General features: G+C 36.6%; 1 protein-coding gene across 2 annotated transcripts in view; it reads left to right on the top strand.

Annotated features, from left to right (window-relative positions):
* Arfgef1 (ADP ribosylation factor guanine nucleotide exchange factor 1) overlaps positions 1-25,855 on the top strand; it is a 156,044-nt gene that overhangs the window by 126,240 nt on the left and 3,949 nt on the right. For both annotated transcript variants that reach the window (XM_004637529.1, XM_023722363.1), the window contains exons 24-37: positions 1,849-1,889; positions 1,981-2,150; positions 2,715-2,866; positions 2,993-3,165; positions 4,119-4,279; positions 5,178-5,308; positions 8,716-8,845; positions 9,637-9,772; positions 9,856-9,994; positions 11,767-11,839; positions 17,981-18,113; positions 22,584-22,723; positions 24,079-24,247; positions 25,231-25,369. In XM_004637529.1, the coding sequence (XP_004637586.1) occupies positions 1,849-1,889; positions 1,981-2,150; positions 2,715-2,866; positions 2,993-3,165; positions 4,119-4,279; positions 5,178-5,308; positions 8,716-8,845; positions 9,637-9,772; positions 9,856-9,994; positions 11,767-11,839; positions 17,981-18,113; positions 22,584-22,723; positions 24,079-24,247; positions 25,231-25,369 (1,887 nt within the window). The remainder of the gene's footprint in view (positions 1-1,848; positions 1,890-1,980; positions 2,151-2,714; positions 2,867-2,992; positions 3,166-4,118; positions 4,280-5,177; positions 5,309-8,715; positions 8,846-9,636; positions 9,773-9,855; positions 9,995-11,766; positions 11,840-17,980; positions 18,114-22,583; positions 22,724-24,078; positions 24,248-25,230; positions 25,370-25,855) is intronic.

Genomic DNA, 25,855 nt, shown 5'->3' with positions numbered 1-25,855 from the left:
ATTAAATAGGACCTTACTCTTTTTCTTCCCAGGTAGTGTTTTCTGTAGATTCTTGAATTATTACTTCATTCTGCAAACAAGAACAGTACTGAAGATCCTAAGATTTTCTTTAGCAGGAGTCTAGATTTTGAATTTCTTGTCTTATTTATGTAGTCTATGTGTTATTTATAAACACATAGAAGACATACAAGGGTGCTAAGGTTAAAAAATATATGAAGTGATTCAGACTAGTAGTAGGGGAAACCTGGAAATACATTCTTTGTCATGTACATGTTTGCATGTTAGTGTTTATGTTCCTTGTGTGGAGTTGGTACATGTACATAACACATCTTGATTCCTTTCTTCATCCCCTTTCTCTCTTCTCCCTCTCACCTCTCCCATCTCTTGATCTCCTTCCTGTTTGAGAAACATCTGTCACCTACTTCCTGTCTTATTTTTCTCTTTAGAATATATTTACAGTGTTCAGTACATGTTTTGTCCAGGTAAGTATGAAACAATGTAGAAAAGTAGTTAAGAAGGTAGACTGAAGTTAGACTGCTCTTATTTGAATCATGGTACTGGCACTTTGAAGAAGTTATTAAATATCGTTGTGTCTCAGTTTCTGTTTTTATAAAACTAGGGTTATAATAAGTATATACTTCCCAGTATAGTTTTGATTATTAAATAGTGGACATATATAAAACACTAGAGTAGTGCCCACCTTGTGATGGGTAGCTATTACTGTTATTACTGTTTTTAAGTTTACCATTTGAGCTGTTCCTGCTTTAAGTTTTTCTTTTTATCATGTTCATCCTGTTGTGTACATTGAGAAAGGAGGGCTGCAAGATAGCTCAGTGGACTAAGCACCTGCTTAGGCAAATGCAGGGACTAGGGTTTGATCTCAGGCACTACATGCTGTCCTGGCCCTTACTCTAGGTGCCCTGAGCCAGCCACTGAGTCCAGGTATGGTGGCACATGCCTGTAATCCCAGCATTGGGAAGGCTGAAACAGGAGGATCAGTGTAAGTCCAAGCTGTGTAGTGAGACCCCGTACCAAATACATTAAAAAAATGAAATAAATCGAGGAAGGCTTAACCACATCAAACCCTCGCTTACAGTCCAGCATAGAAATGCATTCCTGTAATCCTAGAACTTGAGAAGTTGAGGCAGAAGAATTGCTGAGAGTTCAGGGCCAGCCTGGGCTACATAGTGCGTTCAAGACCAGCCTTGATGATATAGCAAGACTCTGTCTCAAAAAATAAAGGAGAAGGAGAAAAAATAATGTATGAATGCTGAAACTTTTTATGAAACTGAAACAAATGAAGTTTCATAAAGAAAGCTAGGTAAAACTGGGCACTGTAGCTTAACTTTAAATATTTGAATATCCTAATGAAAGTAGTTTAGCCACTTGGTTAAATTGAAAGCATTTACAAGTTTATATCAAATCATGTTAACTAAATTTTCTAACCAAATGTACATTACGTAATCTTTTAAAAACTTGCTTAATGTTAGTAGATGGGAGAAATTGAAAAACATGACATTTTAACTGTTCATTAGTTTTGCAAATTAATATTTTCCTTTTTCTAGAATGTTATAAGGTCTAAGAATTTATCTGTGAAATAATTACAATATACACTTTTACTCTAGTACCATTGAATGCAAAGTAATACATTTGGATATGAGAAGGACAGGCATTCAACCTACAGTACTCTTGATACTAAACAATATGATGGAAATCATCCATTTGACTGCCTGGTTTTTTTGGTTTGCTTAAACAGATAAAAATGGTCATGCCACAGGCAACTTGGTTCTGAACTAGCATAACAGAAATGAAACTATAAATTTTAAAAGCATATTTTGTTTTCCCCAGAATATTTACAGGATCTACAAGGCTAGATGGAAATGCTATTGGTAAGTGAATATGTTTATTCTGTTTACACAGTGGCCTTTTGGCTAAAAAGCTTTAAAGGTGAAAAAAACTGTAAATGTATTTATGTTACAGTGGATTTTGTCCGTTGGCTCTGTGCTGTATCTATGGATGAATTGCTTTCCACTACACACCCAAGAATGTTTAGTCTGCAAAAGATAGTAGAAATATCATATTACAACATGGGAAGAATAAGACTGCAGTGGTCTCGGATTTGGGAAGTTATTGGAGATCATTTTAATAAGGTATTTAAATAAATACAGTATTTGTTTATATTTATGTTTTTCTGTATTTAAAATTTCCTTAAAGCATTTTTCCTGTCAAGCAATTGTGGTCTTTTTTTTTTTTGTAATGTAGAGACCCTTTAAGTTCTGTTCTTTAAAAAGATTGCTCAAGATTTTTGGAATTTGAAGTCTTTTTTTTTTGTGGAACCAGGGATTGAAGAACTCAGGCCCTTGCACTTGCCAGGGAAGCGCTTATTCCGCTAAGCCATCTCCCTGGCCCCTGAAATATTTCTTTGTTCAGAAATATTTTTAGGGGCCGGGGAGATGACTCAGTAGAATTAAGCACTTGCCTGGCAAGCGCAAGGGCCTGAGTTCAATCCCTGATTCTGCCAAAAAAAAAAAAAAGAAAGAAAGAAAGAAATATTTTTAGCATATCTAGTATCTTCAAGAAAAATAATACAATTTTTCTTTCTGTGCTACTAGTTTTCTTTCTTTTTTTTTTTTTTTTTTCCGTAAGATAAAAATAAAGAATTGTTGATTACCAACCACTGACAAGAGTATCTCATTATTTTGTTGCCCTTACAGGTTGGCTGTAATCCTAATGAAGATGTAGCTATTTTTGCTGTAGACTCCTTGAGGCAGTTGTCAATGAAGTTTTTAGAAAAAGGGGAACTTGCAAATTTCAGATTCCAGAAGGATTTCCTAAGACCTTTTGAACATATAATGAAACGGAACAGGTACCATGTTTGTTCATTGGGTTAACATCAGTAAAATTTTACTGTTTTCTATAACAGAGGAAATAAATAGAAGGGGAAGAGAACCTGTAGAATTTTATTATCCAAACAATTATATTAATATTTTAGGTCTCCAACAATTCGAGATATGGTTGTACGGTGTATAGCACAGATGGTTAATTCTCAAGCTGCTAACATTCGGTCTGGATGGAAGAACATTTTCTCTGTATTTCATCTAGCAGCATCTGATCAAGATGAAAGTATTGTGGAACTTGCATTTCAAACAACAGGGCACATTGTCAGTGAGTAGTGTTTTTAACTGTACTCAAATAAAAAACCAAAAGCTCTATTTGTTCAAATGATAATTCAAGTACAGTAAGATAATGGGTCTATTTAGGGCATAAGTTTACCAAATTTTGCCTACAGATCCATGCTGACAAGTGGTATTATTATAGTAAATTATATTTATTGAGGGTTTACTATATGGCATGCAAAACAATCATTTTTACATATATTTTGCTATTTTTGCAACTTATTATCTCTCCCTTTAAAAAATAAACTAGAAAACTCCAAGCCAGAGAAGTTAAGTAATTTCTCTCATGTCATAGAATTAGTAAGTAGTGATATTTAAAGGCAGTGAGTCTTAAGGCAAAGCTTTATTTTATTTATTTATTTATTTATTTATTTATTTATTTATTTATTGGGGGGAGCTAGCTGGCTCAGCCCACCCTGGGGAACTTTAATCACTATATTATATAGCTTTTATTGACTTGAAAGGAGTTTGAAATGATGAGGACATAAGTTAATTTTGTGTTGAAGTCGGTAATGATGACCAGCATCAACATGGGAATCATGACATCCCATGGCTATCATTTCATGCTTGAGTTGTATAAGGACTTACTTTATAATAATTATACAGTGCCTACAACTGTGGTATGCATATTATTTCCATTTTATGGATTAAGAAACAAACACAGGATAAACAATTTTATTTATTCAACAAAAGTTGATTCAGTACTGTGTACCAGTTACTTTAAAAGTATAGCTAGATAAACAAAACTTTCATATATCACTTGCCTTACTACTTAAGATAAATGAATGATAGAAATAGACTTAAACTCCCTATTTGTTGGACATCATAGATCTTACTAACCTATGAGGAATGTGTATTACATCTAGAGTCTGACATATTTTGGGTTCAATTAAGAATAATTGAAAATTGGTAGTTATCCTGATATATTTTTCTTTGTTTTAGCCCTTGTATTTGAAAAACACTTTCCAGCGACCATTGATTCTTTCCAGGATGCAGTGAAGTGTTTGTCTGAATTTGCATGCAATGCAGCTTTTCCTGATACAAGTATGGAAGCAATTCGACTTATTCGCCATTGTGCAAAATATGTGTCTGATAGACCTCAGGTATAGCGTTATTTAGTAAACAGAATTTTGCTGATTACTTTTTCTAGTCTAAAATCAAAATTTGTTTTGAATTGACATAGAGGCATTTATTTTTAATTAAACCAAAAATAGTCTGTACTTGATTCTCAATTATGGTTAGTGATTATAATTAACCATTATTAAAGGTATCAGATATTTTTCTGAGTGCTTCATATATATTCACTTGTTCAGTCTTCATAACAACTTAATGGAACATTATTCTAACACTACTAAACAAATAAGGAAACTGAGGCACAGAAAAGTTACAAAATGTGTCCCTAGTTGCAGGCCTAGAAAAGAGAGGCAGGATTTAAACCCTAGACTTTTTTTCATCATTCCCTATTCTGCTGTTCATATGCCTGTGCTGTGCAGCCCTGAAGTAAGCTGACCATAGATGAGAGGAGGCTTAAACTTTAAAATAAAAGGTCTTGACAATCTGGTTGCTGATTTTAACATGCATATCTGAGTTTTCCCTTTTAAGTATCATAAGGAAAAATGATATATCATAGGTTTGATAATAAGATTTTACTGTGTACTAACAAAGATTTATGAGATTCCTAGAACTTTTTCATACACCAACTCATTTGACCACCTTCCCAGTGTGGATAATGTATGTGCGTGTTATCATAATTATTTAAATGATAAAGGAACAAGAATTTAATGGTTAATAATGCAGAGAACTGATGACAGTTGAAGGTAAAGCCAATTTTTGGATCTTAGTTCAGTGCCCTTCATAGTTACAATCTTCATCTTTTTATAATTATTGTGATTAAATTGCTCACTTTTGATTGATAAAGCATTTATTTTTCTCTTAAAAAGTAATGGACTGAATATACAGTTGTTTTGTTTTCCTTTAATTGTCATACCTTTTTTCTTGAAGGCTTTCAAGGAATACACAAGTGATGATATGAACGTGGCACCTGAAGACAGGGTGTGGGTGAGAGGGTGGTTCCCAATTCTCTTTGAATTATCCTGTATCATCAATAGATGCAAATTAGATGTAAGAACCAGGTAACAATCCGTATTTGAAATTCAAGTTTTGAAGGATATATTTTGATTTTAGCAAAAGTTCATGGTAAAATACCATAAAGCATGTATTTCATCAAATATGGTAATTATTAGGCAGATTGCAAAGTAGTTAATAGGATTGTAAAATACTAAATAGAATGAAATAGTAAGTTTCCTTAAAACTTCATTGTTCACTCTTGATTTTTGCTTTTGATTTAATGCTTTGAACACTATCTTTATAAACTGAAACTGAAAGTTTAAGTGGCAAAATTCATTTCTCAGTAAAAACTTTTAAGTTTTTAAATCCACATACTTGGTAATTTGGAACAAAAACCATTTAAGTATGGTCAGCAACATAGTTTTCAGTAACAACAATCTGTTCAAAAAGCTTTCAAGAATGTATTCCCAACAATGTTTGGTGGTACAGTCTGTAACCCCAGCACTCTGGGAAACTGAAAAAGAAGGCTGCTGCTGAAAAGGCTGTGACCAAGCAGGAATTTCAGGGTGAATGGATACACCAGCTCCAGAATTCACTGCTGCTCAGCCTGAGGTCGCAGACTGGTCCGAGGGCATGCAGGTGCCCTCTGTGCCCATTCAGCAGTTCCCTACTGAAGATTGGCGTGCTCAGCCAGCCCCAGAAGATTGGTCTGCAGCCCCCACCGTACAGGCCACTGAGTGGGCAGGAACCACCACCAGGTGGTCTTGAGCTGTTCTGCTGATGGTTAAGCAAATTGGGAATGAGGCTGATGAAAAATTAAAGAAAAAAATTTCTAAGAAAAAAAAGCAGGGGAGCCAGGGAGATGGCTCAGTGGAATAAGCGCTTGCCTGGCAAGCACAAGGGCCAGAGTTCAATCCCCAGTTCCGCAAAAAAACCCCAAGAGGATTTAAAAGTAGACTGGGAAGCTTAGCAACTTAGTAAGTCCCTGTCTCCAAAGAAAAACAATTTTAAAAGGCTGGAGCGAAGATGCTGTGTTCAATCTGCAGTACTCCCCCACCACCACGCCCCTGGCCTGGAAAGAACTATTTCCAGTAAAAGAATTATATGAACATATATCAAGTTCTTTATAAATAACTACTACATATATAATGTAACTGGACAAGGACAAGTGCTTAGTATATTATATGGCACATAAATACAGTTTTTCTCACTGTCTACTTTTTTACTCCCATGTAAAGTGGCCAGCTTGGGTATCCTAATATATCTCAACAAATATTTAAGCCCATCATGAATTTGATTTTATATCATACAATCCTCTTTCATTTGTTATCTAAATGTGTAACTTTATCAAAATGGTTTAAGTATAAGGGTAGCACAGAATTGTACCAAGACAGTGATAGAGGTGTAATGGCAGTCTACTTTCTTCCCCTTATTTCAGAGCTTTAGAGTTAAATTTGAGTCATGACCTAAGCATTTTTTCTGCAGTACTAGTTGTTATAACAGGATTTCTTATGAAATGCCTACATCATCCAAACTGACTCAGACTTTAAGGATTTGTCATAAAACTCAGTAATCACAAGCACATTATGAAGCATTTTATTTTATTTTTAGGAACCATAGATTATTTAGCAGTAAACCTACTAAAAACCTGTTAAAGTTCAAGATGGCCCTGGTTGAATGTCCAGTCACCTCAGTGGAGCCATTAATATGTATATGTTATGACTAACAAGTCATATGTGGGGCCAGGGAGATGGCTTAGTAGAATAAGCACTTCTATTCTGCTGGCAAGCACAAGGGCCTGAGTTCAATCCCTGGTTCTCCCCCCCCAAAAAAAAAAATGAACTCAGTACCTTTCTTGAACCTTATTTATTTGTGGAAGCCTGTTCGATGGAGGACTTGTTTAGTTCTTTAGCCTATCCTTGCCTGAAACCATGATTCTTGCTTCTTAACCATATCCCATGTTCAGGTTATGGGTAGGTTCTAGTTGTTAAAGAAAAAGGCACTGTATGTATGTGTGCCAGTTAGGAGACAAAAAGAAACTGTGAACTTTCTTCAGTCATGGACTTTTATTTTTCTTACTTCACCCTAGGATTTGTATGGGCTATTACTTATATTGCATTTTAAAATGTAATCCTATGATTTTTAATTACAAAAGACTTTTGCATTCATTCTCATTTGAATCTTCCAAAATGTTATAGATTTCAGGTTAAATAATTGACTCTGTGTGTGTGTGTGTGCGTGTGTGTGTCTGTCCAAATTTTTTCCCTCTACACTTGCTACTCAAATGTTACATTTAAAAAACAAAGTAAGTCTTTGGACTTTTGTCTTGTGTTTGCTTTCAAGCCAGGGTGGGAATATATGGGTCTAGCATCCAATGGCACGGTATCTTTGCTACAGTATCTGCTACTGCTTATATTCCACATTGAGTGTCATAGGGATCAAATAGACTCATAAACTTGCCATAGGACTGAACATGCTGTAATGTTATTTTACACATTCAGATGGAAAATATTTGGAGAACATATTACACCTATAATCCCAGCACTTGGTCACTTAGGCACAAAATATTATCAGTTTGAGGCCGGGCTAAACAACACAGTGAGACCCTATCTCTAACAAAGAAAAAATGGAGTCACATACTAAGCCTAGGTTGGCACAGCAGCAAGTGAGCTAGACTATGTACCAGTCCTTATAAAACCTTTCAAAAATTTTTTTCTTCTCGTTAAAATAGAGTTTTCTGAAAACCTTTTCCAGATTGAAGGATGGTTGGTTATATTTTGCCTGAAAAATGTTAACATGTAGAGAAGAGGTCAAACTTTTTAATGGTTTTATAAAAATATTATTTCAAGAAAGAATCAAGGGTCAGATTTTCAGTGTTGGATGTAGGAAAGTTAGATAAAGTACAACAGGAAACAGAACCAGATGCAGACAACATCCCTTAAGGACCTTATACTTCAGTGGATTCATTTCAGAAATCTTTTTGTGTGAGAATATAATAAACAAGGGTTACAGTGGCAGCTAAAACTTTACATAGCTATTTAAAAAGAAATTTCTCAGAATTTAGTTATTTTCCTGAACTTGATCCATAGTACCAAAAAAAAAAAAAAAAAAATCTAGTTGTTTGTTCTTAGCTCACTGTGAATGCATTTTCTTCCTTGGTCATGAGCTAAAAAATTAATATGCAAGTGATGATCTTTTGCAACCTGCAATTTTATTTAAAGTGCCAGAGTAGTATGAATAAAAGTAAAAAAACAAATGCAGGGACAGGGCCACAGAACTTTTCCTGAATGGTATATTGTAAAGAAACTATTTTACAACTTAAATTCTTTAAAACAAAGCTCATTATTATGTATTAGTTAAAGACTAGTTGTAAACTTTCTATTTTGATAGCTTTATAAACTGTAAGAACTATTTTAGGAAAAGAACATTCTTTTATATTACAGTTTTCCTAACTATATTTTTGTCATTTTAGGGGTTTAACAGTAATGTTTGAAATAATGAAAACATATGGCCACACATATGAAAAACACTGGTGGCAGGATTTATTTAGAATTGTTTTCAGAATCTTTGACAATATGAAATTGCCAGAGCAGCAAACAGAGGTAAGAGAATGCAGAATTTTCATTTAGCATAATAAAATGTCAGAACTGTAAAATACCAGTTACTTAGTTGTTCTCTTATTCTGAATTGGTAAAGAATACAAAGTAAAATGTGTTTCTCAGTATATTTAACTCAAACCAGTTATACCATGGATTTCAGGGAGTGTAGAGAGGAAACTTCAAATTTTTCCATTTTGTCCTGTATAGCATAATTAAATGCATACTTCTGCAGCTGTTCTTTATCTGTTTGAAAAAAATTAAAATTACTTCTACTGACTTTATATAACCTTTCTTAAGGGTGTTTTAAAGAAAATAAGTTTTACTTTAAATTTTTACTAATTCCACTTGGGTTTTTCTGAAGGGTGTTTTGAAGAATAATTTTAAATTTGTACTATTCCCACTTGGGTTTTTTCTTTTTCTTCTTCGTTTCCTTGTTCTGCCTTATTTTAAAGCAAGTCAAGCTGCTGTTATTCATAATGTTGTTTCAAAACTCACAGTGTTACTATCAAGGTGGTGTAGTGTTCTTTGTTTAGTAATTCAGTAGTACAGAAAATAACCATTCCATAGGTGCCATATCAGATGCCAAGTTGGTGAATACACTGCTCCATAAAAAGTCCTCTTAGGAGGAGGAAGGCCAGAGAATAAAGAAGTCTAAAGACGAAGAAAAAAAAAAAAAAAAAAGTCCTCTTAAAGGCACATCAGCAGTCTTAGTGTTTTAAGTGTTCAAATGCATTTGTTTTAGATATTGTAGTTGATGAATCATATAACCTTAATTTAATGACTTTGTCCCCCAGAAAGCTGAGTGGATGACAACAACTTGCAATCATGCACTTTATGCGATCTGTGATGTGTTCACCCAGTATTTAGAAGTACTCAGCGATGTACTTTTGGATGATATTTTTGCCCAGTTGTACTGGTGTGTGCAGCAAGGTAGGTCTGTACTCGTTATGTGGCACAGAGTGTTACACGTGACTCGGGTAACATATTTAGTGAATCACTCTTCTCTCTTCTAGATAATGAGCAGTTAGCACGATCTGGTACAAATTGCTTAGAGAATGTGGTTATTCTGAATGGTGAAAAATTTACCCTAGAAATTTGGGACAAAACTTGTAACTGCACGCTGGATATCTTCAAAACCACAATCCCACATGCGTAAGATTTTTATAACTTTACATTTGTATTTTTTATATTATATACAGTTTTTGTTTTGGGAAAGTTAAGAAGTAGTTTGGCTAAATGACTCTGATAGCACTTGAATTATTAGGACAGACTGGGATTTAATGCCCAGCTCGCCCCTGGGGTTAGCTGCTGTGTACAGTTTTAACTAATACCCATAGTTTTTAACTGTACAGATAAGACTCATTCTTGAAACATTTTATTAAGTAATAAACATTTTATTGGGTAAGTCCTAGAATAAAACCATGTAAAAATTATTTATTAGTCCAAACTTTTAAGCTTCATAAACCTTTGCAAGTACCATCAGTAATGAATAGGAGCCAGGCATGATGGCACATACTGAATAATACCAGCTACTAGGAGGCTGAGGCAAGAGGATCACAAGATCTAGACAAACCTGGACAGATTAGTTAAATCCCACCTCAAAATACAGAAGGGCTGGGAATATAGTATAGGTGAAGCCTTAGATTCAGTCACCATTACCATGTGTTGTGCATGGGCGTGTGCACGCACACATGCGCACACACACACACACACACACACACACACACAGTCAAATAGAAGAAAATGCCCTTAAAAAATAATCTCTAGGGCCAGGGAGATGGCTCAGTGGAAAAAGTACTTCCCTGGCAAGTGCAAGGACCTGAGTTCAATCCCCATTTCCGCAAAAAATAAAAAAATCTCTAAGTAAAACGGACACTGACTGCAATGAAAGGACATGCAGCAGTCTCTTTGACCTATTTCCAGATTCTTATATTTTGTGATGTATGTTTTATCAGAGCATCATAAGTGACAAATGATGCACCTTGGTCAGTTTATGACCCTATGTCGAAGGCAGTGTGAATTCTTGCCTCCCAGTTGTTTTTACGAAATCTTCCCAAAAAACAGCTAGGCTAAACATTTATCTATTAAATATTGAACTGTATCTATTTTAATTTATTGAGTTACAAATGAAGAACAATACATGTGACCTAGTAAACATCTTTTTCTAGGAGAGATCTATGATAGAAAGTACCTATATCACACATTCCATACTAAACTATAATGATGTATTCACCATCTATTTAGGACTTAGACCAAGTTGACTTTCTGTCCCAGACACTTAAAGGGGCAAATTAATTTCTCTGTGGGGCCAGATGTTGCTCTTTGTATTTTTATACATTTTTTAATAAAATGGAATCTGAAAAGTTTTATGAATTTTGATTGTTTTTTAATTTTGCGATTTTTTTTCAATAAGTCTCAACAGTTTTTTAAATCTTAGGAAAACACTTGAACACATTAAAACTAAGAAAAAAGGAGTTTAACGTTTTGGAAAATTTTCAGAAAGTATATTTTACCTAAAACTAATGACCAGATTATCCTTCTGATTACAGTGGTATCTTGGTTAAAAAAATTAATTTTTTTCCATGATTCTGGTCGCAATCCAAATTTTCCCCATAAGGTCAGTATTCAGCCTAGCCACTGATTTTGATTTGGTTCTTATGCAGTTTAGTTTGTGACCAGAATCATGGAAGAAATTAAGTTTATGAACCAAGATACCACTGTATATAAAATGTTTCTTTGCTATTTTCTGGAAGTACATATCTTAAAATTTACTAATTTTTTTCAGCAAATTGTTTTTAGTAGCTGAAAAAGGTGAAGTGTTTTCAGTATGTACTCTTGTAACTTTATGTGACTATTTCAAAATATGTTGGATATGTGGGGTGTGGTACATCCTCCTGGTGACTGATGATTTTGGTATCTTAAAGGCTACTGACTTGGCGTCCTACATCTGGAGAAACTGTTCCACCACCCCCATCTCCTATGAGTGAAAAACAGTTGGTAAGTAAAATAAAGTATATTAAAAATTTGATAATTTTTCCGTAGGTCAAATTTTTCTAAGTTTTGTTGTTTGTTGCTACTGCTGGAAAATACCTGAGGCTAGGTAAATCATAAATAACCAAAATTGTTCTTTCAGTGCTAGAGGCTGGGCAGTTCAAGATCAAGGTTACCCGCAGGTAGTATTTGGTGAGGGCTACTGTGTGCTTCCAAGGTGGCAGAAGCAGAAAGAAGGGCAGAAAATGGCCTAGTTAGTTCCCTCCATCCCACAAAGCACTGGTTGTGTCCATTGGGAATGCACCCTATTACCTAGTTACTGCCCCAAGGCCCTGCCTCTTAAATATCATGTGTTGTGATCATATTTCAGCATAAATGTCAGAGACACAAAGATTCAAACTGTAGCAGCAAAACTAGCTCCAGAATTCTTTTTTTTTAATGAACATTAATTTTATTTTTTTTTCCATGATTTTTTTTTTTTTTTATTGAGAAACAAATAGCAATGAGACAGTTTCAAACCAAATTGGTAGGACAGTTTCAATAATTAACACATTGCATGCATTCTTCCTAGTGGTTAATTGCTGTACAAGATGCGGACATGATACCCTATTTACAAACACTATTAGAACAAATCCCTCTATTCATTAAGAGAATGTAACTACATATCTATCCTAACCATTTTGAATACACAGATACAAAATGGACATTCATCTGTATCCCCTTTTTTTGTTAAGTTCCGTTATTTGAATATTATAGGTGTGTAAACTCAACAATATTCTAAAAGAGTCCAGTAGCCCATAATAGTATTGGGTCTTCCACTTGACTGGCAATGTCAGAAATTGTTGACCTGAGTGCCCTACAGCTCAACATAATAGCATGGCTTTACTTCTTATACTTCGTTTTTATACTTTTCTGCTGGATGGTTAAGACCAAGGTAAAGCAAGACCTATGCAAGAAGAGTTGTAGCTTTTGGGTCTGATAAGGTCAGTGAAATCGCTTCAGGATTTATCCTGAGATCCTGTACCTCAGATTGTAGAACCTTTGTCAGTGTCAGCCAGGTGGATGAGTCATGGCAATTGCTTGGCCAATGTGCTCTCTGTGAATAGCTCCAGAATTCTCATGGTAAATTTTCTGGTGTCAAATTTCACAGATCCAAGGAGGGAGTATGTGAAATTACTCTGTAATAAAAGACATAGAGTAAAATGATTTCAAGGGTTGTTAATGGCAGGTAGATTACATAAGAATTTAATTCTAATCTAAAGATATTTTAAATGTTATTCAAATTTTTTATTTTGATATGATTTTATCTTATAGAAAAGTTGCAAAAAATGGTATACTTACTTTGGTTGCTAAGCCAAGCTATCACAGACTAAGTGACTGAAGTTCTGTGGGTTTTTATTTGTGTACAGTGTGGTGATCGAACCCAGGGCATACTCAGCTGTATCCCAAGCCTTTTTTTTTTTTTTTTTAATCTTAAGAACAAGGTCTCACTAAGTTACCCAGGTTAGCCGCAAACTTTCAGTCTTTCCACCTCAGCTGCAAATTGGGACTACAGGCATGCCTATCATGTCTGTGGTGGCTGAAGTTCTCAAGAGAGATGGTTCACACTGTAGTCAGCAGGGGCCATTGTGTTCCCTCTTAATATGCTAGGAATATATCCTTCTTTACATCTTTAATCTTTCTGTTGGCAATGTTTGGCATTCCTTGTTGTATATATAGCACTCTGTTCGCTGCTTCCATCTGCACATGGCTTTCCTTACTACGTATGTGTCACCTCTCCCTCTTATTTGTTTTATGAGAATGTTAGTTATTTAGGGCATATCTTAAGTCCAGGATAATCTTGCTGTCTTTAATTTCATCTATAAACTCTTTGATTTCCAAGTAAAGTAACATTCATAGGAACAAGAGTTAAAACTTGGTCATATTTCTGGAGAGACACCAGTATTCATGCCACTGTAGTCTGCTTCTGGAACGCAAAGATTCATGTTCAGCAATGGGCAAAAGATATTCACATATATCACAAATGGTTTAGACATTGAATATGATCTAGTCTCTAGACCTATAAACCTAAAAGACATTACCTGTTACAAAATGTAGTTGTGGGTCAGGAAGAAATAAAAGGGTGGCCAGTCTTAAGCTCAAAACCCAGAAAGAAAATTCCATGAAGTTTTGAATCCTGATAATACTGATGTATGGCTTGATACTCCAGCCTCTGGGCCCAAGGCTGCTCTGGGTCTGCAACCCTGCTCTTTGAGCCACCCCAGCCAGGTAGTTTTTGGTTTGTTTGTTTTTGTGCGGGGGATTGAACTCAGGACCTTGTACTTGCCAGGCAGGTGCTTTATGTCACTGAGCTATTTCCCTGGCCCAAGCCAGGTAGTTTTGTCAACCTGTCTCCTGTCTGTAATCCTAGACCTCTGATGACTTTATTTCATCTAGTTTTTATCACTTTCCATCTAGGCTGGCTTTATTCCCATTGGTATATTATCAGAATCATTGTGTGTGTCTCTTTGTGTATTAAAGGGATCTGTGCCTTCAAACAAGATCTGTAGATTTTTCCTGGATTTACCTTATTCTGTTATGGCTTCTGATACGATGCTCAGTTTCTTTTATAAGGGCTCCTTTTCCACTAGTCACATACTTAATCTCTTTAGTGAAAAGTTGTCTGACTGTGTCATTTGTAATCATATCATTTGTTGGCTTTCCTAACATTGAGTTTATTGTTAGTTTTACTGTCCTTTGCAGTATGTATGCACTGAGATCATCCCAAATCATAAGTGTTAGTTTCTTTTGCTTCAGTTCTTTTCTCAATTTGTCTGCTCTTTTTTTGCATTTTACTATAAGTAGCAGAAGTCAGGCCTTTAAACATTGCATAAAAATATCTTCAGCTACATATCTTTTGGGCAGCTTGATCACTTATAAATTCCTCCTTCACCCAGTAGAACATGATTCATCACAGTTTTCTGTATAAAGATCAACTTTTCTTCGTTATCTAATAACATATTCTTGCTTTTATTCTGATACCTCACCAGACACATCTGTTAGCATTCCTATTTCTATCAGTGTCCTGCTCTTGACTATATTTTCCTTTAAGACAGTTGAAATTTTCTCTACCATGCATTTCACTGGTGATGTCCTCTCCAGAATTACATTAATGACCATTCTTTCTACCAACCATGTCTTCAAAGCCGTCTCCACTTCTTCTTTTATCTTCCTTAAAACTCCTCCAGCCTTTCCTTTACCTCTTACACATTATTAACAGATGTTACAGCAGCTTCCTGCTTCATATCAAAATCTGTTATCAACCAGGATACTACCAGAGAAGCAGAACGAGTAAGCAGATACATACAATACATTTGAGGAACTGGCTTAAGTGATTGTGGGTGTTGGCAAATTTGAAATTGATAGAGCAGGCCAGCATGCTAGTAACTCAGGAGCTGAAGCTAAAGTCGATGTGCAGGATTCCTTCTTCTGCAAGACAACTCTGTAACACTGTTTCAAAGGAGACCCTGTCAGATTATTGAGAATCATCTCCTTTAATTAAATCAGTTTATAGCGGATAATAACCATATCTACAAAACACCTTCACACCAACACTTAGGTTAATGCTTACTTGAATTGTTAGTCCTTTGTTTTAAGGATATGAGACATTGTACTATGTCCTGGCTAAGTTGGCATAAAATTCACCATTCATTATACCAAGTTTCTGTTATCATTTTCTTCATTTGCTTTGTCCTTCCTTCCATTCTTTTCCTGTTATTTCCCTCCCCTCTTAAACTTTCAGAGGTCTTTGAAAGTAATATGTAAATAGGGTGTCCTTTTAATCCCTAAATTTTTGTAGTATTTCTTTGGGGTGGGGAGGATCTTACATAACCGTAGTAGCTAGCAACTGGAAAACTGTCTTTGAAATAATACTGTTACTTTATCTTAGGCCTTATTCAAATTCCTACTATTTTTCTAGTAATGCCTTGGAATTTTCAACCCAAGAGTTATGGGTAACAAAGTAATACATATACATATAAAAAACTGAAAAAAAAAAATCAGGCTTCCCAAGTTTAAAGACACAATCCAAAAATGAGCATCTAAAATGAATGGACACCTCTCAAAGGAAGAAACAGAAATAGAAATAGAAATAAATACATGAAAAAAATATTCAACATCATTGGTTATCCAAGAAATGCAAATTAAAACAACACTGGGATACCATCTCACCACAGAAAGAATGGCTATTATTGAGAAATCAACAGTGCTAGCAGGGATGAGGGGAAAAAGGAACCCTTTTCCACCTTTGGTTGGAGTGTAGACTGGTACAACCACTGTGGAAATCATTGTGGAGATTCCTTATAAAACTAGGATTAGAGATTCCACTTGACCCAGCTGTTCTTGGTATCTTTCCAAAAGAAAAGCATCATATCAGAATGATACCCATGTTTATAAGACCACAGTTTATAATAGCCAAATCTTAGAAACAGCCCAAATGCCCATTCCCCAATGGATAAAGTATATGTGGTTTTTTTTTTTTTTAATACAGTGGAGTACTGCTCAGTCATTAAGGAGGACTGCTTGAGACATATCTAGCTAAAATGAATGCATCTGAGGCCATACTCCTTTTAAATAAAATAAATTGGATACAAAGTAAATACGTTGTTTTTATGGTGTCAGAAAATAGAAATGTAAATAAGGACCAATATGTATGATAGACATTATAAAATGGAAAGAAAATGTTCAAATGGGAACCTGGCTTGAGGGTGAAAGGAGGGAAGGGAAAGGAAGAAAATGAGACAAAAAGGAAAAAAATAGAAATGGTTTTTGTAAATAGGGAGGGGAAGAGAGATTGAAGGGGGAGTAAGAGAATGCAGGGGGAAAAAAATCAAGTTATATCATGTACAGATACAGAATGCCTATGACTGTTATTATCTATACCTAAAATGTACCAATTTTTTTTTTTTTTTTGTGTGTGTGTGTGTGTGTGTGTGTGTGTGTGTGTAACCAGGGATTGAGCTCCGGCCTTTGCGCTTGCCAGGCAAGCGCTTATTCTACTGAGCCATCTCCCCGGGCCCTAAACTTAATTTTTTAATTGAAACTTCTTAAAGGATTATAATTTGTAAAGTTTTGTATAAGCATTCTTACATGTAAATTTTTCTTTCGAATGTATAGTTTAAGGCATCATGCTCAAGTACATATTGGAGCCATCCAGGTTTTACTCAACACAAAATGTATAAAAATAATGTGGGTTTAGATTTGTACAGACTTTGTTGTTTTAAGATGTTTTTATATTTTGTCCAACAGTTTTGTGGACCAAATATGGTACACATTTTCCCTACTTTATCCAGAACTCGGAATATGATAAAATCTCAGTTAAAGTATCAGTTTGATTATCACTATATCTGGGGACACAGCATAGTCTTTCTTTCATGAACCTAGGGAAATTTACTTCACTCTGAGCTCAGTCAGAATGTGAGGTGCATTTTCCTCGTGAAACTGAATTGGCTTTTCTCTTTGAACACACTGTATTACCACACAAAAAAAGCTAGAGTGGTAGCAGTAGTGTCAGTGGCCACTTACTGTCTAACACTGTGCTAGTGCATTTAATTGTTAATCTGCAAGGAAGGTCGTTTGTTTTCAGATCAGCTTCAAGAGATGAATCATTTTCCCAAGGTTCTGCTTTGTGATAAAAACGCTGGACCCAAATTCTAATGTGGGTCTGTGTATACTACTGTCCCCTTCTCCTTTATAGCACTGCGTACTTAGTTACCCTCACACTGACCTTTCTGACTCCTGCATTCTTGGGTGACAGAAGAACCTTCTCTAAACTGACCTTGTATAGCTTCCCTGCACAAAGCTCTTAAAATCTCCCACCAACTCTGACAAATGTCCGTTCTGTCTAGGCTTTGTGTATACCTCTGGGCAACAGCACTTTATTGCTGCTTTATCAGGGCATAGCCTCTTGAGGGTCAGAAAGGAAACTTCACTTAAAGATGGTCAGCTTTTATCCATGTTTAGGTAATTTGAAGTAATTATATGTATAATCACTTTGTGTAGGCTGTCATTTTCATAGGGATATAATTTTTTAAACAGTGTAATAGAAAATGTTTTCTTTTTAATATGTTTAAAAATGAATTTTTAACAATAATTTTTTCACTTTATTAGGACACAATATCGCAGAAATCTGTAGATATACATGATTCTTTCCAACCCAGATCTGCAGATAATAGACAGCACGCACCATTGGTTTCTATCTCTACTGTGAATGAAGAAGTCAGTAAATTTAAATCTACTGCAAGTGAGTTGTTTCTGTAAATAAAACTTGTGTGTTTGATGTAGATAAGGAATAGAATTTGGGGGTTTAACTTTTATTATTAAGAAGAATATACTGTAATCAGTAAGTATAGTGGTTTCTTTACTAAATACCCAACTTGGACATCTCTTGAAAGATAATGTCCTCTCCCAAGAACTCCTACAAGTCCTGCAACTCCAGCTTTTTCCATGATTCATTTGGCTAGTATTTGTGTGACCCCTTGGGAATTCCTTCTTCATCCCCTTTACATGTCAGCCTCCATTTCTGTTTCCAAAGGTAAGGCCCAGTATGCCTTCTGCCCATCAGCTAGGGTTGTAATGAAGTACCCGTGCTCTCAGCAGGAACTCGCCACTTGAAACAGTATACCACCCACTCACATACCAGTATACCACCCACTCACATATCCTTAGAGGGAGCCCTGATCCACCTTAAGTCCTTACATTTTTGTTTTCCAAAAAGAGGGGAGTCCTTTCACTTTTTTACAAAATTGGTCATTGCTTAAGCAAAATAACACCTAGGAAAAACTATCACCTCCATAAAAGAGAACAGGATGGCTTTAACAACTCTAAAAACTGAAATTAAATTCACAGAATACTATTTAAAATAAACTGTTGAGCAGCATGTAATACAGGCAGAATATTTATACAACTACCAGCTCTAACTCCAACATGGTTTTTTTCCTTCAGAGTTTTTTGTTGAGACAAGGTCTCGCTATATAGTTCAGGCTAGCCTTGAACTCACTGAAATGCTCCTATCTCAGCTTCTCAAGTGCTGAAATTACATGCATCTACCACTATACCTGACACCTGACTCCCACAGTTTGTCATCCCCCAAAACAACTGTGTAGCCAGCTACTCCCTGTTTTTCCTTTCCCCTGGCACCCACCATTTTATTTTCTATGTTTATGAATAGGCTGTTCTGTATATTTTATATAATGTAATCATATAATAGTGTGACCTTTTGTGTCTGGTCTCTTTCACTTGGCATGTTAAGATTGATTTCACTGCAGTTTGGGTCACTAATTTGCCCTTTTTATTACTGAGTGATAATTCATTGTAAGTGTGTATGTGCCATATTTTGTTTATGCAGTCATGAATAGTGCTGCCATGAACATAAATGTATAAGTATTACTGTTTGAGTACCCATTTTCAGTTATTTTGCAAATGTACGTAGGAGTGTAAGTACTAGGTTATATGGTAGTTCTATGCTTAGCCTTGGGAGAAATGATCAAAATTTTCTTTAGTGGTTATACCAGTCTGCATTTTTACTAACAGTTATATTTTTCATATCTTTGTCAACAGCTTGTTTTTTGAATGATAGCCTTCCTAGTGGATATGAAGTTGTGCCTCATTGTGATTTTGATTTGCATTTCCATAGTAATTAATGATGTGAAGCATAATTTGATGTGTTCATTGGCCATTTGTATCTCCACTTGGGAGAAATTTCTATTCCTTTTACCCATTTTTAACTACATTTGTCCTTCTGTTGAATTGTCATATGTTCTGTGTACTAAACCCTTACCAGATACATTATTTGCAAATATTTATTTTCTGTAATAGGTCATCTTTTCAATTTCTTGATAATATCCACCAGAACACAAAAGTTTTTAATTTTCATGATATAACTTGTCTTTTGTTGTTGGTGCTCTTGGTGTCAACTGAGAATTCATTGCCAAATTCAAGATCATGAAGAGTTTCCATAATGTTGTCTCCTAAGAATTTTATTTTTTTAGCTCTTATATTTAGATCATTGATCCATTTCAATTAGATTTTTTTTTTTCAGGGGAGTTTTTGTTAATCCTGAGTCCTTAAAGTTGTGGTTGAGAAGACAGGCTTTTGTGTCCCACTTGGAACTGCCTCTAGCTTCAGTTGCTGTACCTTGCTAGCTACTTAAAGGGAGAAATAGGTGTGGTGAGTGGCCCATTAATTTGTTCCTGGAACAAGATATTTATTCCTCTGCCACCTTGACGCAAGGGCTTTGATTGCAACCCTTGGGCTAGATATCCCACTCTTGCTTCCCTCAAAGTGTTCTAGGTAAGGTTGTCCTGGATATGTTGACTCAGAGTAGATGGAGCCACTGTGTTACACCAGCCTTGTGTGCTTGGTGGGCAGCATTTGGTTATCCTGTCTCATGAAGAGTCCTGCAGCTGTCTGACACTCTTCTACTTAAAGAGTGACACCATTGACCTAAGTACTTCACTTAAAGACCATCTTTCTACATGCTAAGAAAACTCCATGTCTTAGTTACTTTTCTCTCATTACTGAGACAAAATACCCAGTGCCCAAAATTAAAGCAGGTATGTTTATTTAGCTCACAGTTTGTGGAGGTTTCAATCCATAGTCAGCTGGCTCAAAGGCAGGGTGGCATATGGCCAAGGGAAGTAGTTTGTGGTGGCAGAAGATCCCAAAGCAGCAAGAGCAAAAAGGAAGGAGTGAAAGAGCAAGCCTCTTTCCCTCCTTTATATTGTATGCAGGGGACCCACCCTGAGGTGAGTGCAGCACTCACAACATAAGCCCAGATTTGGACCATGAATCAGTTACAGTCTCTAGAAGCCTGCCCCCATGGCTGCATGAGGCTTTGGAGGGACACCTATATACAAACCATAACATACCAGTCCTCCCTCTAGTCTTGATTCAGTACATACAGTCCCATGTAATTGAAATCTACTTAGTTTGCTTCTTCTGTGATGATCTGGTGAAATGGTTGCCTTAATAAAGCCTTGGCATTATCAAGCTTTGTCATGATTGAAATTTTCCCAAATATATTTTGTCCTCCAAACAGCTGGTCTTTGCTGGTGAGACTGTAGTTAGGATCATTAGCAGGTCTTAAAGGACACCTGAAAGTGTAAGAGGCACAGGGTCCTGGTCCAGTCCCAGGGCTCCCTCATCCACCAAACTCAGCCACTCACAGTTCACATTGATGAAAGTTCTCTTCACACCTGCAGGTCACACACATTAGAACTAATGGGTCAACATTTCTTTTTTTTTTTTTTTTTTAAATGTAGTAATACTGATTTTTTTTTTTTTTCCAAAATTTTGGGTCAACATTTCTTTAGACATTTGTCTACTGCTAAGTTCCTTCTGAAGTCTAGTTACTAGTAGGGGTCTCTGCCCCAGAGATGGAGGTGTTTCTGTGACTTGAAAGGAGTGAGAGAGTGAGTGAGTCCACCATGTCAGCTGCGACTGTAGTAAAGGATGGAAAAGGCTTCTGAAGAAGAGACAGCCATGAGACTTGTGGGTCTTTTTTATTTTCATTTGTACTTGAGATTGAGCAGTAAAAATTAACTGTTAAAGTAGAATCACATTTCTGAAAATTATCTAGAGAGGAGACTTAAGATGACCTCAAATAAATTTAACGCTCATAAATTGGTCCAGCACAGAACATTTGGAATGATACACCTTTTCTGGTAGAAAGAAACTGGGCAAATGTAGGTCATGCAGTGCGGAAGCCATTGTCTCAAGACTGATTAACAGGCAGCTTCTCTCAGGCAGCCACCTGCTCTAGAAACCTACCCTTTGAGAGCCTAGGATCTAGGTGCAGCCTTGATTCCATCCCTGCCAAAGCCATGTGTCTACACTGCCAAGCACTCAAAGCAGCTCAGTAGCCACATCTTCTTTGATCAGCTTAATTGGCATGATCAATCAAATGGAAAATTACCTGTGAAGTTGTCCTTACAGATTGGTGGGCTGTCTGTCAGGACTGCCCTGTTGAGCATATTTATTTAGAATAGAGGCTTGTAGCCCCATTACAACTGAGGAGAGGCAGGCAGAAAAGGAAGCACTTTTATTACCTTTGTAGTAATGTGTTTAGTATAAATTTTTATGTCTTTGTTATAAATGAAAATCTTGTTTTCAATTCATTTGAAAATAAGAGGTAATATTAGTTCCAACTAGTAATCTGGACCCAAATAAAAACAGCCCTAGAGCTAAACAACAATATTATACAGGTTGATAAAATCCTTGACTGTCCCATTTCTTGCTTCATGTAGATCTAGTTCCTGTTGTTTTCTTATGATGTAGGTCAGTGGTGGTGAACCTATGGCATGCATGCTGGAGCTAGCTGTTTGTATTATTGAAAGGTCTAAGAGGTTTACCATCACTGATAGAGATTTTATAATGAAATTATCAAAGCTCAAACTTTGGTTTACAGCAAATGCTATTTAAGTTTTGGTTTTTAATTCATTACTTCTATTTTAAGAGTAACCTAAATCTTAGTTAAAAATCGGTAGCAGAACCAACTTCTACATATTCACTGTTCTAAATCATGTAAACACTTTTCTAAATATTGACTGAAATTTTAGCAAGCACTATGTACAAAAGCATTATGTCCTCAGTGTGCTATGTGCAGATTATCTTCATTCATATTAATGTTACCATAACATTGTAATGTCATAGAAATTATAAAGGATTCAAAATAATGTTTTGTTTGCATGTGCATTGGGGGGTTTCCTCACAGAATTTCCAGAACAAAAATTGTTTGCTGCCCTGTTGATTAAATGTGTTGTGCAGCTGGAACTCATCCAGACCATCGACAACATTGTGTTCTTCCCAGCCACAAGTAAGAAGGAAGATGCAGAAAACTTAGCTGCCGCACAGGTAGGGAGATGGGAGGACTTCTTTTCTGTATAAGGACAAAGTTAGCTATAAAACATGGGCTTCAGAGCAAGCCCTAGCTAGAGCTTTCATGTGGAGAGCTTCATCACCTAGAAGTTACTTTGAACTGTGAGACTAGATTACTTCTTGAGGTAATATCACTACAGAAAGTACTGTCAGGAACTGAGCCCTGGTCGCCACTTGCTATGGCAGCTGGTGGGGACAGAATGAAAATCAGTGGTGTGTGGGGAAGAGCAAGATGTTGCCCTGGAAGTAAAAAAAGAAAATGTCTTAACAGTGTGATCATATGCACTTGATAGTTTAAGCGTATTGCATCTTGAATATGAGAGCTGCTCAATAGCAACTTGGAAGACCTGCTGACTTGGACACAGTATGTTTAACTTTAATCCTAAAGACCAAAGTAGAGGAGTATGCAGAAAGAAATTGGAGATAATAAATTGTCACAAGACTCTGCCTTAAACAGATACATGGGATGATAACTGGAGAACAAGGAGACATGAGAGGTGTTTGCTTTTTTGTTTGTTTTGCAGGTTGGCAGCATGACAGCAGATTCACTATTGAGAGTTTTCCAATAGAGGAAAAAAAACAGTGTGAGGAAAGGGTGGCCAGGGGCACTCACTAGAACAGTGTTTCTGAGTGACTAGGGATATTATCTCATGCAGAATGGAGATTGTCTGGGGCCACTACACAGTCCTTGTGGTGGAGGGGAAGAGACAGTGTATGGGATCCAGATTGAGAAAGTTCAGTACATTTGTGGTTACAAGGTTGTAGAAAATCTCTTCTGGCTTCTGATGGAGACGGGAAGAAAAGTCATCCATCATGTGAAGTTGCAAAGAATCTTTTAAGTTGAGAATTTAATCATGGCACGGCAGGAGACACAGAGAGGGAAACATGGAGGGGTCCTGGGAGCCCATGCCCATTAAGTTTAAATAGAAGCCCTTTTACTTGTTTCCATATTGATTTTCTATAGTCATAGGGTAGACAGAGTTCTGTCAGCTAATTGCGAAGAGGAGGTGAGGAGTCATGCAAGAAAATAAATGATCCAGAGACTTCAAACCAATTGAAAAAAAAAGAGAGGAGGAATTAAAAGACTGGGACACAGAGTATGGGTGGTCATTGATCACAGATCAGGGAGGATGCAGAGAGCTTTCAGTAGGGCCACAGGTGGGGGAACTTGATGACCAGAATACATAACAGAAAGCAGGCTTTTCCTGCTTTCTGTGAAGCTAGAGCAGAAAGTCTGTGGCTTGTTTGTAAAATTGGTCTTTGGGGGAGGATTGGTTTATAAATTTTTTTAAGTTGTGGTGACTATGTGTGTTCTGTGGTGTTTTCCAAAGAGAGATGCAGTGGATTTTGATGTTCGAGTTGATACTCAAGACCAAGGAATGTACCGCTTCCTAACATCTCAACAACTTTTTAAGCTACTAGATTGTTTATTAGAGTCACATAGATTTGCAAAAGCATTTAATTCCAACAACGAACAGAGGACTGCTCTGTGGAAAGCAGGTAAGCTATTCTAGACACCTTGTACAGTTTGCTGTGAATGGGTATGCTACAGATGTGCTATATATCAGCAGTTGTGCATTTCAGTCTGTTCATAGTAATAATGTAATCTAACATCCAGCTCTTCTGGACCAATTTATTCATTACTTCAAAAGTAACCTAAATCTTAATAAACCAAATAACTACCTTGCTGGACCCAGTTCCCCTTGTTTAGCTCATCTATGGAGTGCTTTGACTAGATCTTTCCTCTTGTTTATCCAGCCTGTTCATACTTATTGGCATAATAGGAAAATAAAAATTATACGTGAATCCTTCCTACCCTAGAAATTTGACATGCGTATTTGAGTGACTTCTGTCTACCGGGCTGTCTCTCTCAGAATAGAAGTGGCTGGGTTGGAGTGGCAAAGTATATGTGTTTTAAAAACTAGCAAATTTACAAGTAAGCTCTACATAAATTACACTGTTTATTTTTTTAATTTAAGAATCAGTTATTTGGTGGCAGGTGCACAATAGGCCTAGGAAATGAGGGCCACTAGAACATGGCAGAAAAATATATTAGAGTACTTCTTTATGTTTGCTTATTTTGTAATTAAAAATTGCTTTATGCTTTCCTTTTACAACCTAACTTTTGGATAGAACCTACTTTTTCCCTTCACCTTGTTGGTACCAACTGCCTGCCACTGTTCTGTAAAGGTAACTGGGCTCCTTGTTTCCACAGGCACTGTGGGCAGATTCACAGTATCCCCACCCCATTCCTCAGGAAGCCCAGGCATAGGCACAGGGCTTTGGTACAATTCACTTGGAAGGTTACACTTTCCCAGGCCTTCAATTACTTTGTATAAGATACAAAAAGGCACACACTGCTGTAGCTGAGGGCAGTGTACATTTGTAGCCAGCCAGCACCAGTGGCTGAACAAAAATACAAAATGTGACTCCCAACAGGCTTTCATTATAGGTCTAACCCTAGAAATTTGCCCCTCCTGCAGGCTTCAAGGGCAAATCCAAGCCCAACCTCCTGAAGCAGGAAACCAGCAGCCTGGCCTGTGGACTGCGCATTCTCTTCCGGATGTACATGGATGAAAGTCGAGTTGGTGCCTGGGACGAGGTCCAGCAGAGGCTTCTGAAGTAAGACTCTCAACTGCCTTTGATCCATGCAGCTGCATAGTACAGAGCCGGAAAGGGACAATGGCAGGGCCATGCAGGTAGCTGAGCCTTTGGCTCCTAAGCCCCTACCTACTTCACATTTGAGACAGGTCATCATGCTGTGTTGCCCAGACTGGCCTCAACTTCCTGGGCTCAAGTAATCAGTGATCCTCTACCTCAGCCTCCGAAGTAGCAAGGACACCACCAGGTCTAAATAAAGTTAATGTGTTTTGTACATTAGTAACGTGAACAGATCACGTCCAACATACAGGGTGAAGGAAAATGTTTTGTTTTGTTTCCTTTTCTTTTTTGTACTAGGAGTTGAACTCAAGGCCTTTACACTGAGTTACATCTCTATAGACGTTTTTTAAAACAGGGTCTTACTAAGTTGCTCAAGCTGGGGTTGAACTTGCAGTCCTCCTATCTCAGCCTTCCAGAATACTGGGATTACAGGCATGCCCAGCAGTT

This window comes from Octodon degus, unplaced genomic scaffold (genome assembly GCF_000260255.1).
Source record: "Octodon degus isolate 3935 unplaced genomic scaffold, OctDeg1.0 scaffold00091, whole genome shotgun sequence".
NCBI classification, from domain to species: Eukaryota; Metazoa; Chordata; class Mammalia; order Rodentia; family Octodontidae; genus Octodon; species Octodon degus.
This window is presented reverse-complemented; position numbering and strand designations above follow the sequence as displayed.